At 36.0% G+C, this 12,889-nt stretch overlaps 1 protein-coding gene across 1 annotated transcript in view; it reads right to left on the reverse strand.

Annotated features, from left to right (window-relative positions):
• Positions 1–1,453: 1,453 nt before the first annotated feature.
• The window catches only part of SESN3 (sestrin 3), an 88,712-nt gene continuing 77,276 nt past the window's right edge, over positions 1,454–12,889 (reverse strand). Inside the window, exon 10 of the mRNA XM_043997508.1 lies at positions 1,454–9,468. Within this exon, the coding sequence (XP_043853443.1) occupies positions 9,382–9,468 (87 nt within the window). The 3' untranslated portion in view covers positions 1,454–9,381. The remainder of the gene's footprint in view (positions 9,469–12,889) is intronic.

Genomic DNA, 12,889 nt, shown 5'->3' on the forward strand with positions numbered 1-12,889 from the left:
TGCCGGTTTCCTTCCTTGCCCCAATATTGCAACGAGCCACTTAGCTAGCACTCCCCACTTAAAAATTGGTCCCCACAAATTCCATACTACTTTCAAAATGGTCTTGCTTGTTTGTACCTCCTTATGAACCCTTCTGTGCATTTTAAACTATTTCAATGGATCTTTTTTTGCATCATTATTGCTATTCATGCTAATTAGCCTCCTGAATTTCTACACCAAATTTGTTCAGCCTTCTCAACAAGAGAGTCATCTAATGCCTACTCCATCCCTTCCTTTATGTATGTGTACTCTTCTTCTCATGTACCCCAATTGGGAGAAATAGCAAGTTTCACCACCTTCCTCCTTTCTACTCTTAGAACATTCCTTTTATCTTCCCTTCTGTGTTATCTTCAAACCATCAGAATAGAATCTATCTACCCATAGGGACTCTTATATTTCTTATTTAATGTCCTTAGCACTCTACAAAGATATTAAGATTCTGAGGAAGGTTCTTGTTTAGAATTAGAATGTTAGCACCACATTATTATATAGCTCCTTCCAATTACTCAAATTTTTCTAAGTTTCTCTTTACTTGTGTTTGTACTCAGTTTTAGTCTTCTCATTACAAATGTTGAAAATTCTCTGTTCTACTTTTATTAGTTCATTTTTCCACCTGTTTGATTATTATTATTATTTTGTGGAGCAATGAGGGTTAAGTGACTTGCCCAGAGTCACACAGCTAGTAAGTGTCAAGTGTCTGAGGCTGGATTTGAACTCAGGTCCTCCTGACTCCAGGGCTGGTGCTCTATCCATTGCGCCACCTAGCTGCTCCCAACCTGTTTGATTATATTCAACCTTGTAAGGCAGGTTATTCTCAGTTGTCAAACCCATATATTTCGCCTTTTGGAATATTGTTCCAAAATATTTTGTTTATAGTAGAAATGATCAGGTTTTGTGTGATATTGACTGTGGTTTTATTTGAACTGTCTCAAGTCAGTAGAAAGGGAGACTCAAAAGTCACCTGGTTTAGGTCCTACCTTTTCATAGACACACTGGATAAGTGACCCTGGGCACTTATCTAACCTTTCAGTGTCCTAGACACTTTTCTAAACTTGCAAACTGCAGAGCAGGTATCGACTTGCTTTGGTAGAGGGAATTTCCTCACCTGGAGTCCTCTACTTACCAATGAAATTACAGGTCTGGTCCACCAAAGGACCCATTGGCACACTAAATGGGAATACTTCAGCAATGACTATACATTTAAATTTATACCACAGCAAATTTTATGTATTCTACAAATATCAAAAAGTGATTTTAAAAGTCTCCACGATATGGATGGGCCAGGAAGAAGAGAGGAAGAAAAAGCCTCCAGGACATATAATGACATCTCTGGGAGCACAAACAATCATGCAAGATAGAGCCACAGCAACCGGTTTCACCTACAAATGTTCATTGAGCAAATAAAAGGCAAATGTCAGGGGTCAGTTTTGCCAATTTTATTGAACCAATAAAATTCCTACTAATAACAATGAAAGAAATTTCAGCAAGTATAAATGTGATACAGTTTAACAAACCCCATTGTTCCGTACCTATAAATAGAATTTCAAAATGTCATAAAAAGTGCAGATTTATGAATTGTTGTTAACATGTTAATACACAATTCCTTTATTTAAAATGTTGTTTGTCTTGACTCTCACTAACAGTTCCTTCTGCATCTGGTCAAATAATATTACCATTCTTCCCCAAAGAAATTCAGACTAAAAGCACTAGAATATTATACTCCAACTGATCTGTTCATGTCAGTTTATAGTCAGTTACAAAAACAGCAACATAAGAAAAAAAAGCAACAACTAGTAATGCAAAAACCTCTCATGGTTCCCCTAAGAAAATGACTTAACCGCTGACTCATGTAGTGGGCACAGGATTTGTAAAGGCATATCATTAACTACTACATTAAACTTTATGTATAGCAGGGCTTTTTTTTTTTTTTTTTAACCTAGGGCAATTTGAAAGTGGCTGTTTATCAAGTTTGCTACTTTTGGAAGTGAAACTATAAATATGACTGATGTTTGACATTGTACGTGTGAGTCCTAAATCGCATCAATGGTCTATTTGTTAAAAGCTTATTCTAATTTGAAACCTTATGTAGTACAATATGGCAGTCTTAGAGATCACACCATCTGCCTCACATTAGCCCAAAGTCACGTGCTTCATAAAAACAAATTTAAACATTACAGTAACAAAGCACAGGACTACAAAGGCAAAACATCACAGCTTCTGATTACATTGGATAAAAAGTACCAAGGAACACAAAAGATAATTTGTATTAATACTGATGAATTAAAGAATATAAGATAATAGACGTTCACAGCATGCTACATCTATTGCTCACAACTTCTGGATAAAACCATGTCTAAAACCAAAAGTCAAGAAGTTGGCAATCTGATTTTGATTTGCATATCAGCTACAAAGTCTTAATATATACATTCATTATTGTAGCTGGTCCAGCAAAATCAGTAACAAGAGGAATTTCAAGTTCAAATCCTATCATAAGCTACAGAATACATCCAGTTCTACCATGATCAGGAAAAGTATTATCAGGTTTTTAAGAGGTTAATCCAAGTATTGAGGCAGCAGCCCAGGTTTACAAGACTTGTTTCTTTGCCTTGTAGAGACTGTGTGTGGATTGCCTGTCCTATTAGCATAAGGAAAATTCCTAACCACCATGTAGTTTGCTTTCTGTGACTGTCCTATTTTGGGTAGCAGAGGGAATAAGGAAATGTGAAACAACAGAAAGCAGAGGCGGGTAGGAGGAAAAAAAAATCACATTTTTCTCTTGTGACCACAAAATGATTTTGTACAAAAGTCCAGCCTATTTTCATTTGAGAATATCACTAAACATTTAACTTACACAATCGACAGAACCAGTGAAACTCAGCAAAGAAGTTGTTTCTCAACATTACAAACGAAAATTGTTCACTTAGCTGTCCAACTGTCATTCCTTCTCCACCCTACCTCCTGCTTCTCCCTGACTGTGGCATCTCAACCAAATGGAGAAAATAGCCTAATTAATCTGACGTGCAATTCTAAGTGTATGAAGAAGCCTTATTCAGGAAAAGATCTCTAGCCAACTTCAATAGCAAGCTTCATGACATGTGCAGGGAAGCCAGTCAGGCTTCACGAGTAAAACTTCCTGTTAGAAATATAGAAAATAGATCTTTCTCCTTCAAAGTAGTGTTTACATATGCTCTGCCGTGCATTCACTTTCAAGGAATTAAGTTGACAAGGACAAGAAACTCCAAAGTTTGAGTCAAATTTCAGCACTAAATCCACCATCAGGAAATTTTTCAAATGCTCAAAGTGTCCTATGAGCTGTAAAACAGTTATTTGTTCTAAAGGCCATTTCATTTTACAGTCTGTCCTATTTCCAGGATTTCCACAGGCACTGAAAAGGAACTGAAAGCACAACAATATGGGCTCTTTTGTTTGTTTTCTTCAATCTGTATTTCATGGTGGGACATCCGTAATAGGTTTAAAATACCTTATGACCTGCTTTAATAAAACTAAGCTCCTTAGTCACTGTTAAATCTTTCTCCCTAAATAGGCCAGCAATTTGTTCCTGGCCTCTTGAAGTCTATGCTTAGTACAGTACTGGGCACATAGTAGGTGCTTAATAAAGGTTTGCTGATTGACTTATTTGACTTTTGTCAGAGTGAGTTCTTCCTTACCGAGAATGAATAACATCCAAAGATTACCACAGGATCATGTTTTATCTCTACTATAAAAAGTTGTGTGTTGTTCATCTGCAAGTGAGACATAGTCATATGAAATAGACTCTAAGTTCTTTGAGGGCAGGGGCTGTTTTGTTTCTCTCTTTGTGTCCCCTAGTGCCTAGCATACTGGCTGGCACTTAGTAAACACACTGCTTACTAAATGTCCATGCACTCCCGAGACTACCTCATTTAGGAATGTCTTTACACACAAATGGCCAGTCTATACTTCAGCAGGACTCTCTTCAGGAGCCCTAAGTGCCAGAATCTTTGTTGATGACATCACCTGAAGACACCTGAAGCCCTAGGTATAGAAGAAACATTTCATAGAGCACTACATTCTTGTTATACAACACATTTTCACATAGAAAAATGGTATCATTTAATTTTTTTGTAGGGGAGAGTGAGGGGGGAAGGGAGAGGGAGAATATGAGGGAGGGAGGAAGAGGGAGAGGAAGAAAGAATATGAGGGAGGGAGGAAGGGAGAGAGAGAGAGAGAGAGGGAGAATATGAATTCTCAGGATAGCTCAAATGAATCCATTTAACACAATATGTTGCTGATTCTATGTGTGCATTTTACATTATGGGTTAAGAATTCTTTTGTGAAATAGCCTGAGATTTTAAGCACCATAATTCTATGAGAAGAAGTGTTTTCCTTTCCACACAAACAAGTTATAAATCAAATTTTGGAAATATTTTTAAAGATGGGGATTTCTTGAATCTCCAAAAGATAACATAGTAAACTGGATGAATGGGGAAAGAATTTATCTTCCTATTCTAATGACTTGTATAAATATCAGTGTTTTTGCCCAACTATTGACCCCAGGTAGGATGGTGACTTCAAATCCCTTCAAAATTCTGCACTGTTGAAATATTTCAAGTTCTGTGTTATATATGAATAAGATTCCTACTTCAGTAGAAGATAAAAATCTTTTTTAAAAAAATATTCAACCTGAAATTTTGTACTCCTGAATAACTGGTTACCTCTTTAAAAAGTAAATCCACAAAAATGCTGGAGACTCATGGTTAATACTCTCTTCAGAGATGAGGTAGAGGAGAAGAGAAATATTGGCAGGTTGGGATCTGTAGGGTCAGGATACATTACTAACATGTCCAGAATGTTTATTCTGGTGTTTCCTAAGACAAGGCATGGTGTCTGGGACAAAGTCTGGTTGGTGGGACAAATATGAAGACAGAAGATATCTGGGTGGTGGGGGGATTTCAGAATTTTAATAGAACAAAGTCATTTTCTGGAAGGATGAAGACAAGTAGGAGCTGATGGCTCTAAGCAGATGGCTGGTGATGGTTTGGGGACTAGATAGGCTGGGGGAAGCAGGTGAAAGGCTGAGGCACTTGGAAGAAGATAAAGCAGGCAGGAAAGTTTAAGATTATATGCATCTAGGAGTTCCCACACTGAAAATTTTATTTCTGTCTTGCAGAACAGACATAGACTGAGAATTATATTCCAAGCATTCCCTGAAACATTTCCATGTCCAGGAGATTCTGGATAGAATTCTTTTCTCATGTGGTTCTACTACAGTGCTTCCATATCCATAACCTGTTTTGTTTCATTCTCTGTCTTCGTTTCAACTGAGCACATTCTGCTAAGTAAGCCAAAAGAATATTAAAATGAGCTCCACATTTAACAGTCACTCACATTCTGTTGACTGAGATGAATACATTCACATTACAGTACTGCTTGGGGAAGGGACTGCTAAATTTGAATCCCAGATTCCACAGGGGAAATAGAATAGAGAAGATTCTGACCATACAAATTACACAATTTAAAACTTAATCTGAATAGAGGAACCATGTGTCTCTTTTTTTAAAATAGTTTTTGTGGCTTAAACTGTATCTATAAAAGTACTCTATTTATATCATTTACATTATTTTCCTGTTGCATACTTTTTACTCTTGCAAGACCATATCATTTGCATAAGAAATTAAAAAGTCCTATTTGATAGAGAGGAGTTTAAGGTCTTGCTTTTCCAGAGAAATAATGCTTTACAGTTTTTCTTTTAAACAAAATAAGCTCATCTTACCACCAGAGTGCAAAATCACTTCTACAACATGCACTGAAATTTAATCTTTTTTCCTATTGATGTGTCCTTAAAGCTTTAATAAAATGTTACTATTTTATATGCATGCAGACTGCCTCAAAATGGTGACCAACTCTGTCATTTTCAATTACGTTCATTAATAGTTTTATTTTACTGAGGCAGATAAAAAGAAGATTTTGTCAGAGAAAAATTGCCTATCATGTGAAAGAAAAACGTGGTTATGGGACAATGCTAATTGGCTTTTTAATACATTTCAAACGTTAACTCTTGTAGGAAACAATTTTTAAAAATAAAATGAGGGGATATAACTAAGCCTAAGCTACAACCTTATGTTGTTCAATTATGCTTTGGCATTCTAAAGATATAATGAAAGGCAAATGGCTTCCCCCCCCCACAAGATTCCATCCTAATTGTCTTTGAGCCTCATAAAGTATCACAAGATGTAGCTGTGATCCTTTAAGGGGTGATGGCTATGAACTTAATTCAAAGAGGTGTAGTTAACAAGTAGTTCTCTCTTAAAGACATCATCTTTTCTCCTAATTATTTTATTAATTAATTCAAGGTCTGTCTGATTGGAAGATTCTCTTGTATCTGCCTAGTTCCTTCATCTAAGCACTCTGTCTGCCTATCAGCTGAGGGTCTTTGACTTAAGATTTTATTGGGGCAAACTGGGATAGCTGAGCAAGGGACTGTTAAAATGAAATTTCAGAACATAAACAACAAAATTGAAGGATTCACATTCACACGAGTATTTTTTTTTAAACTTACATTTGCACATTTAAGTTTGGCACAATGTGAGCCCAAGGTGTAGGTAAGCATATGGTATAATCGTAACTTTACACCTATTCTGAACAAATGTCTATTTTAAAAATATTACATTTGAGTATAAAAGCTATACTATAAATCATTACATAGTAAATTCAATACTCTGAAAAAATACCACCCTGGAAAACCGCATCAGAATTTCAAGTTTGCAATATATGCAGAAAGGTAACAGCAAACTCGTAATTTAATATGGCATTCATCACTTGGAATGCTGTGCATGTTGCATTGTAGAAGGTGCATCAGCACCTTCAGAAATCAATTTCTCGAGGCTGATTCACTTTGAGGTTCACAAAGAAATAGTTTTATTTTCTATTAATAATTCCACGTCTACTTTCCCCATCACTGACAAGATGAATGCTGAGCTCAAAGGAAACTCTGCCAGATAAGAGATCCAATAAAGGCACTAATATTTCCATATTCCAAACTCCAGATGCTTCAGTTTCAGGAAAGAAAACTATCTTTAAGTGGTTATATTAGTTACCTAAACCTTGTTTCACACCTTGTTTTCTAAAAGCTCCTCTGATGATCTGTGAGAACTCCTCCCTTCACGTCTTTGAAGTAAATATTTTTATACTACAGTACAGTTTATCTGCAACAAAAGTGGGGCTACCAACTGAAGGAACTTCATTTAAAAAAATATCAAGAGTACTAGGTATCCTCAACTTTGAAGCATCTACATTGCTAAGTCAAACTGACATTTATGTGGTCGTCATCTGCCTCTTGCCATTCTCCTGAATAACGTAGTTGTTAATTGTGTATATGTGTATGTATATTTATGTATGTGATAATGAATAATGTCAAAATATAGCCTATGTAATAAAAAAACACAGAAGAGATTCTGGTATGCAGTTCTTTGAATAATCTCTTTAAATAAACCACCCTGTCTTCATAAAAATTTATGATTTGTTTCCTCACAAGGAGGATTTCAAGCAAAATTCTGCAATCCCCAAATGCAGATCTTATATTACATTTACAATCATTTTTTTCATTTTCTTATCTGGAACTAAAAAAACCAAAACAAAACAATCTAACATCTTGTCACAGCAAAGGGATAATGAAATGGAAGGGGGATAACTGGTTTTAGTAACTTTAGGATCAATGTTTATTGCATGGAAAAAAATTAGTCCTACTTAAAGATGACCAAAATGAAAATCATCTGAAATGAAATCTCCATGGATAATCTGGGTTTCCACATATTTTCCATGAAAAACTGAAAATTCTTTTAGAAAGTTTGTATGTGAAAAAAATTAAGTCACCTTTAACCTAAAAACACTTAAGCAGTGTGGTTGTGTCCTACTGGATAGGTGTAAGCATCTCTTTAGGCACTTCACTGGTTCATCAACACAACACAAAGTAAAGCTATAAACACAGAAAATTTTGTGCTCTCTGAAGATAGTCTAGTCAAGCAACAAAAACCAAATGCTAAAAGATGACTTTTTTGGCAGCTAACTTCCCCCCACTTGGATATTCTCCGTTGTCTAAAGAGCTTTTTTCTGGGGAAGGGGATGCTTTGGCATTTAAAGAGCAGATTGTTCAACTCCAGTAAAGTAAAACAGAAAAGTTAAGCCTTGTGCAATAAAGAAATTTGACTAAAAATTTCTTTATGGCTATACTTAGAAGGACACTTTTGCAGTGACATTATAATAGGGGGAAAGTTGGTGGTTTCAATTAAAAAAAATATTGCACTTTCTTTTTTGTTCACTCACATTAATGCATAGAAACACAATTTTTACCTTTGAATAAACTGTTCAACTTATTAAATGAATGAAAATTATGGGAAATAATTCCTAAAGACCTAACAGGAAAATATATTAGCCTTCCTTTGCTTTTCAAAATAGAGAAAAGCAGTATGAGAAAGGAAAAATGTGCAAAGAAAAAAATTTTTGGTCAGTCTTGTGTGTATGAAAGTTTACAGGTGCCCACTAAGTGCACTGTAAGCAGCACTGTAAGCAAGCACTCTTGCCTTCAGAAGACTGAGGGTCACTGTCAGTGATAGAAAGGATTGTGCATAATTCCATTTTAATATGTACATCTGAAATGGAGAACTAAAACTTCTGTTGCACAAAAGAAAGGAAAATGGCTGAATTTGGCATTTCAGTAGCATGCTAGAGAATTCATCATGATTAATTTCACATTAAACTGTGGACAATGGTTGCATCACATTTCACGATATCGCCAATAGCTGTAGAAAAACCAGTGCCTGACAAATAATCTCCTGGAGACAAAGGAGCACCCAGCGAGCAGCAGCTCGGCTCCCTAGCGCATGCTTTTCCTCTGCTAGCCTTAGGACACAGCATTAGGATCTGAGAATGGCCAGATGGGGACATTCCTAGCTGGATTCATTCCAATAACCTGAACAATGATGGCTTCAACAGAACATAAGCGCTTCTCCTATACTCGAAGAAAACAAAAACACAACACACACACACACCTCAAAGCACTGAAGTTAAGCTTTAACAAAGCAGGTTCATGATTTGTAACCATTATCAAAAAAAAAATCCAACTAGAAACAATGTGAAGTAGCGCTCCTCAGTGTTATGTTTGCTATCGTTAGTAATGTTAAGCATCAAGAAAAATAAAACACATCATTGCACATGACAGCCGCAAAACAAAAAACACGGCTAAACTTGGACACTAGAGAATTGAATCATTTTTTGATGCTACATCACAAGCAGCTTCTGGTGCGTATCTTCTGTGAAAAGGTCTTTCACACATCCATGACGTGGCGCTTTCTCTGCAATGATGCTTCAGGTCAAGTGACGAGTTATAGCACGAAGAGCATACAGAAGTTCAGCTTGCATGCGGGCTTCCATTAAGAGCAGATTTACATGAACCTAAAGAGGAAAGCATGTTTTTTTCTTCTGTTAGTAACATGTCAAGCAATTTTGCATTCATTTCCCATAAATCTGATTTTTTATTATTAATAGAAAGATGTTCCCTAAACATGTAAACACAAGTATTTGTATATTTTCAAATTTTAAAGTGGAAACCAATTTATTTATATAAAGATATACCTCTCTCAGAAGAGTCACATTAGTCTTGCCTAAATACAGTGAAACATAAAAGGTTTATTAAAAAAACTCAAATGAATTATTGATGGATTCCAAAAGCTTATTGCTCATAATAACATCAAACTACTAACACTTCAGTTAAAAACAATAAACTAAATGATAAAACTCAATTAAAGATAGTGCTGAATTATTAAGGCTTTAAGTATTTGGTTTTGATTAGTCAGAGAAAGAGCAGAATTAATTTTCACTTGAATAGAGCGTTCTTTATGTTACTTTTCTCAATTATAAGGCTATAATCTTAATGGTTTTATCAGCCCCATATCATTTCAGAATTTGGGTTGAACCAATTTAAGTAAGAGCTGCTGCTGATTACAGATAGCTTTGTCTACTGGCAAATGGACCATATTTACATACACAAAGTGATACTTCTAATTTTATGTAATTAATTTACATAAAATATTTTTCCCCACAATTCATTTTTACAATAAACCATATAATTTCCTATTCTTACTAATGTACTGAGTTGCAGGAACAGGTTTTCTTTTTGGATTTGAACTTTTCATTGTGTACTTCCTTAGAAATACCTGATTTTTTGCCACACACCACTCCACATTTCTCTGAAAGTTCAAGACAGGTATTTATCTAAGGCTGCTAATGAGAGTCTAGGACTTCCTTTAGTCATGGTTATATGCAAGAATTCTTAGAGTAGGTTTTTAGTAAGTGCTTAAGTCTTTTATAGCAGTTGTCATATATTAAAATGAAAATTCTTTGAATCTAAAAGTGCTAAAAACAAACAAAAGGTTTCATGTAACTAAAATAAATGACTATATTCTTTAAAATATTTTTTACATTATAATTCTTATTTATTCTGACTGGTCTTCTTAATCACTCCAAATCAATGAGTTCTAACTGTATTAAAATCATTTTCTTTGCTAGCAAAAGGATGTTTATCTAACTAAGAGGTAATGCTCTGAGATCCAGTTCTGGGAGCCAAGAGGGCAGAAGGAAGCCAGAAGTTGCCTGAGGCTCTCCCAAATTTTCCTCAGAAAAAAGTTAAACTAAGACGCTAAACAGATTCTGGAGCTGCAGAACCTACAAAAAGACAGAGTGAAACAATCTTCTGGCTTAAGATAATCTAGAAGGTCCTTTAGGAAAGGTCTGTCTCACCTAGGTAAAAAGGGAGTGTAGCTTAAGTGCAGATGGTGTCTGGGCAAGACAGCAAAAAGCTCTTAGTCACAGGACAGATCAGCAGCTGAAGACCCTTGGTCCTAGCCCAGCAAGCTAGTGACACAGCAGGCCAGTTGTGAGACCTCCAGTTTCAACACAGAAGGAAATCTGTCAACTGGGGTATCCACTGCCCAAAAGGCACAACTAGACTGAGCCACTCCAGTGCAGTGAGCAAGCTGTAAGCTGCTGAGACCTCAGAGCAGAAAGCCAGTGACTGGGCCCCTGGCCTCTAGCAAAAGAAGCTTGGGACAATGCATGCTATATCCCAGGAGCAGAGCTCAACTTTAAAAGGCACAAAATAGGCTAAAAATATGAATAAAAACAGAAAAGCACCCTCACTATAGAAAATTACTTTAACGACAGGGAAGACCAAAACATGAACTGAGAGGAGTACAACAATGTCAAAATACCTACATATGAAGCCTTACGGGGGAAGAAGAATTGGTCTCAAGACCAAAAAGCCCTCTTGGTAGAGCTCAAAAAGGTTTTTATAAACCAAATAAGAGAGGTCCAAGAAAAACTGGGGAAAGAAATGAGTTATGCAAGAGAGACTCAATGGCTTGAGAAAAGAAAATAACACCTTAAAAATACAATTGGAGGCAGCTAGGTGGCACAGTGGATAGAGCACCGGTCCTGGAGTCAGGAGTACCCTGAGTTCAGATCCAGTTCTCAGACACTTAACACTTACTAGCTGGGTGATCCTGGGCAAGTCACTTAACCCCAGTTGCCTCACTAAAAAAAAAATACAATTGGACAAATGGAAAAGGAGGTGCAAAAAGCTGACTGGGGAAATAATTCCTTAAGAATCAGAATTGGACAACAGGAAGAAGCAAAAGCAGAATCAAAGAATATAAAAGTAGAAGAAACTATAAAATACCTCTCAGAAAAATAACAGACCTGGAAAATAGATCCAGGAGGGGCAATTTTAAGAATAATTGGACTGAGGGCCATGATCAAAAAAAGAGCCTGGACAACATATTTCATGACATTATCAAGGAGAATTGCCCCCAGTGTCTTAGAATCAGAGGGAAAAAAAATGAATGAAAAAAATCCACTGATCACCTCCTGAAATGACCCTAAAGGAAAACTCCAAGGAATATCATGGCCAAAATTCCAGAATTATCAGATAAAGGAGAAAATATTGCAGGCAGCCAAAAAGAACCATTAACATATCAAGGAGCAACAATTAGGATCACACAGGACCTGGCAGCTTCAACATTAATGGATCAGAGGACTTAAAATATGATATTCTGGAGGGCAAAAAAACCCTTAGATTACAACCAAGAATGTACTACCCAGAAAAATTTAGCATAATCTTTCAGAGGAAATGATGGACCATTCAATTAAATAGGGGCATTAAAACCTTCCTAATGAAAAGCTCAGAACTGAACAGAAAATTAAGTCTACAAATACAAGACTCAAGAGAAGCATAAAAAGGTAAAATATGGGGAAAAAAAGAGGTAATGCTCTTATCTAAAAACACATTTAGCCCAGAAAAGGTATATTATACAAAAGGATAAAGTATGAAATGCTAGATCAGCTACCAATACCAAGCATTATCACAGAGAAATTCTCATATGTGGCACTGCTTCTTAATTTTTCTGGCTTCCTTTAAGCCTCAGCTCACATCTCACCATTTGGAGAAGACCTTTTCTGGTTCCCCTAGTTTTACCCTCACAGATTACCTTCCAATTACTTCATATAGTTCTTGTATATATCTAATTACATTAGAATGATAGCTCTCTGAGGGCAAGGAACTGTTTTGTTTCTTTCTTTGTAGCCCAGTACTTTAAACAGAACCTAGCTTCTAATAAACAATAAATGCTAGCTTAAGAACCCTCAGACCCAGGATATATTTAATAACTAATTATTCTATTAGGACCAAGGTTTTCCCACTTTCCTACTTCCTTATCCAGAAACCAATCAATGTGGGAAATTTAAAGATTTACCCAGGTCAAGATCTAAAAAGACAGTAAAAGACATTTTGTTTGGGCTAATGGTTATATTCTTGTTCACT

This window comes from Dromiciops gliroides, chromosome 3, assembly GCF_019393635.1.
Source record: "Dromiciops gliroides isolate mDroGli1 chromosome 3, mDroGli1.pri, whole genome shotgun sequence".
NCBI classification, from domain to species: Eukaryota; Metazoa; Chordata; class Mammalia; order Microbiotheria; family Microbiotheriidae; genus Dromiciops; species Dromiciops gliroides.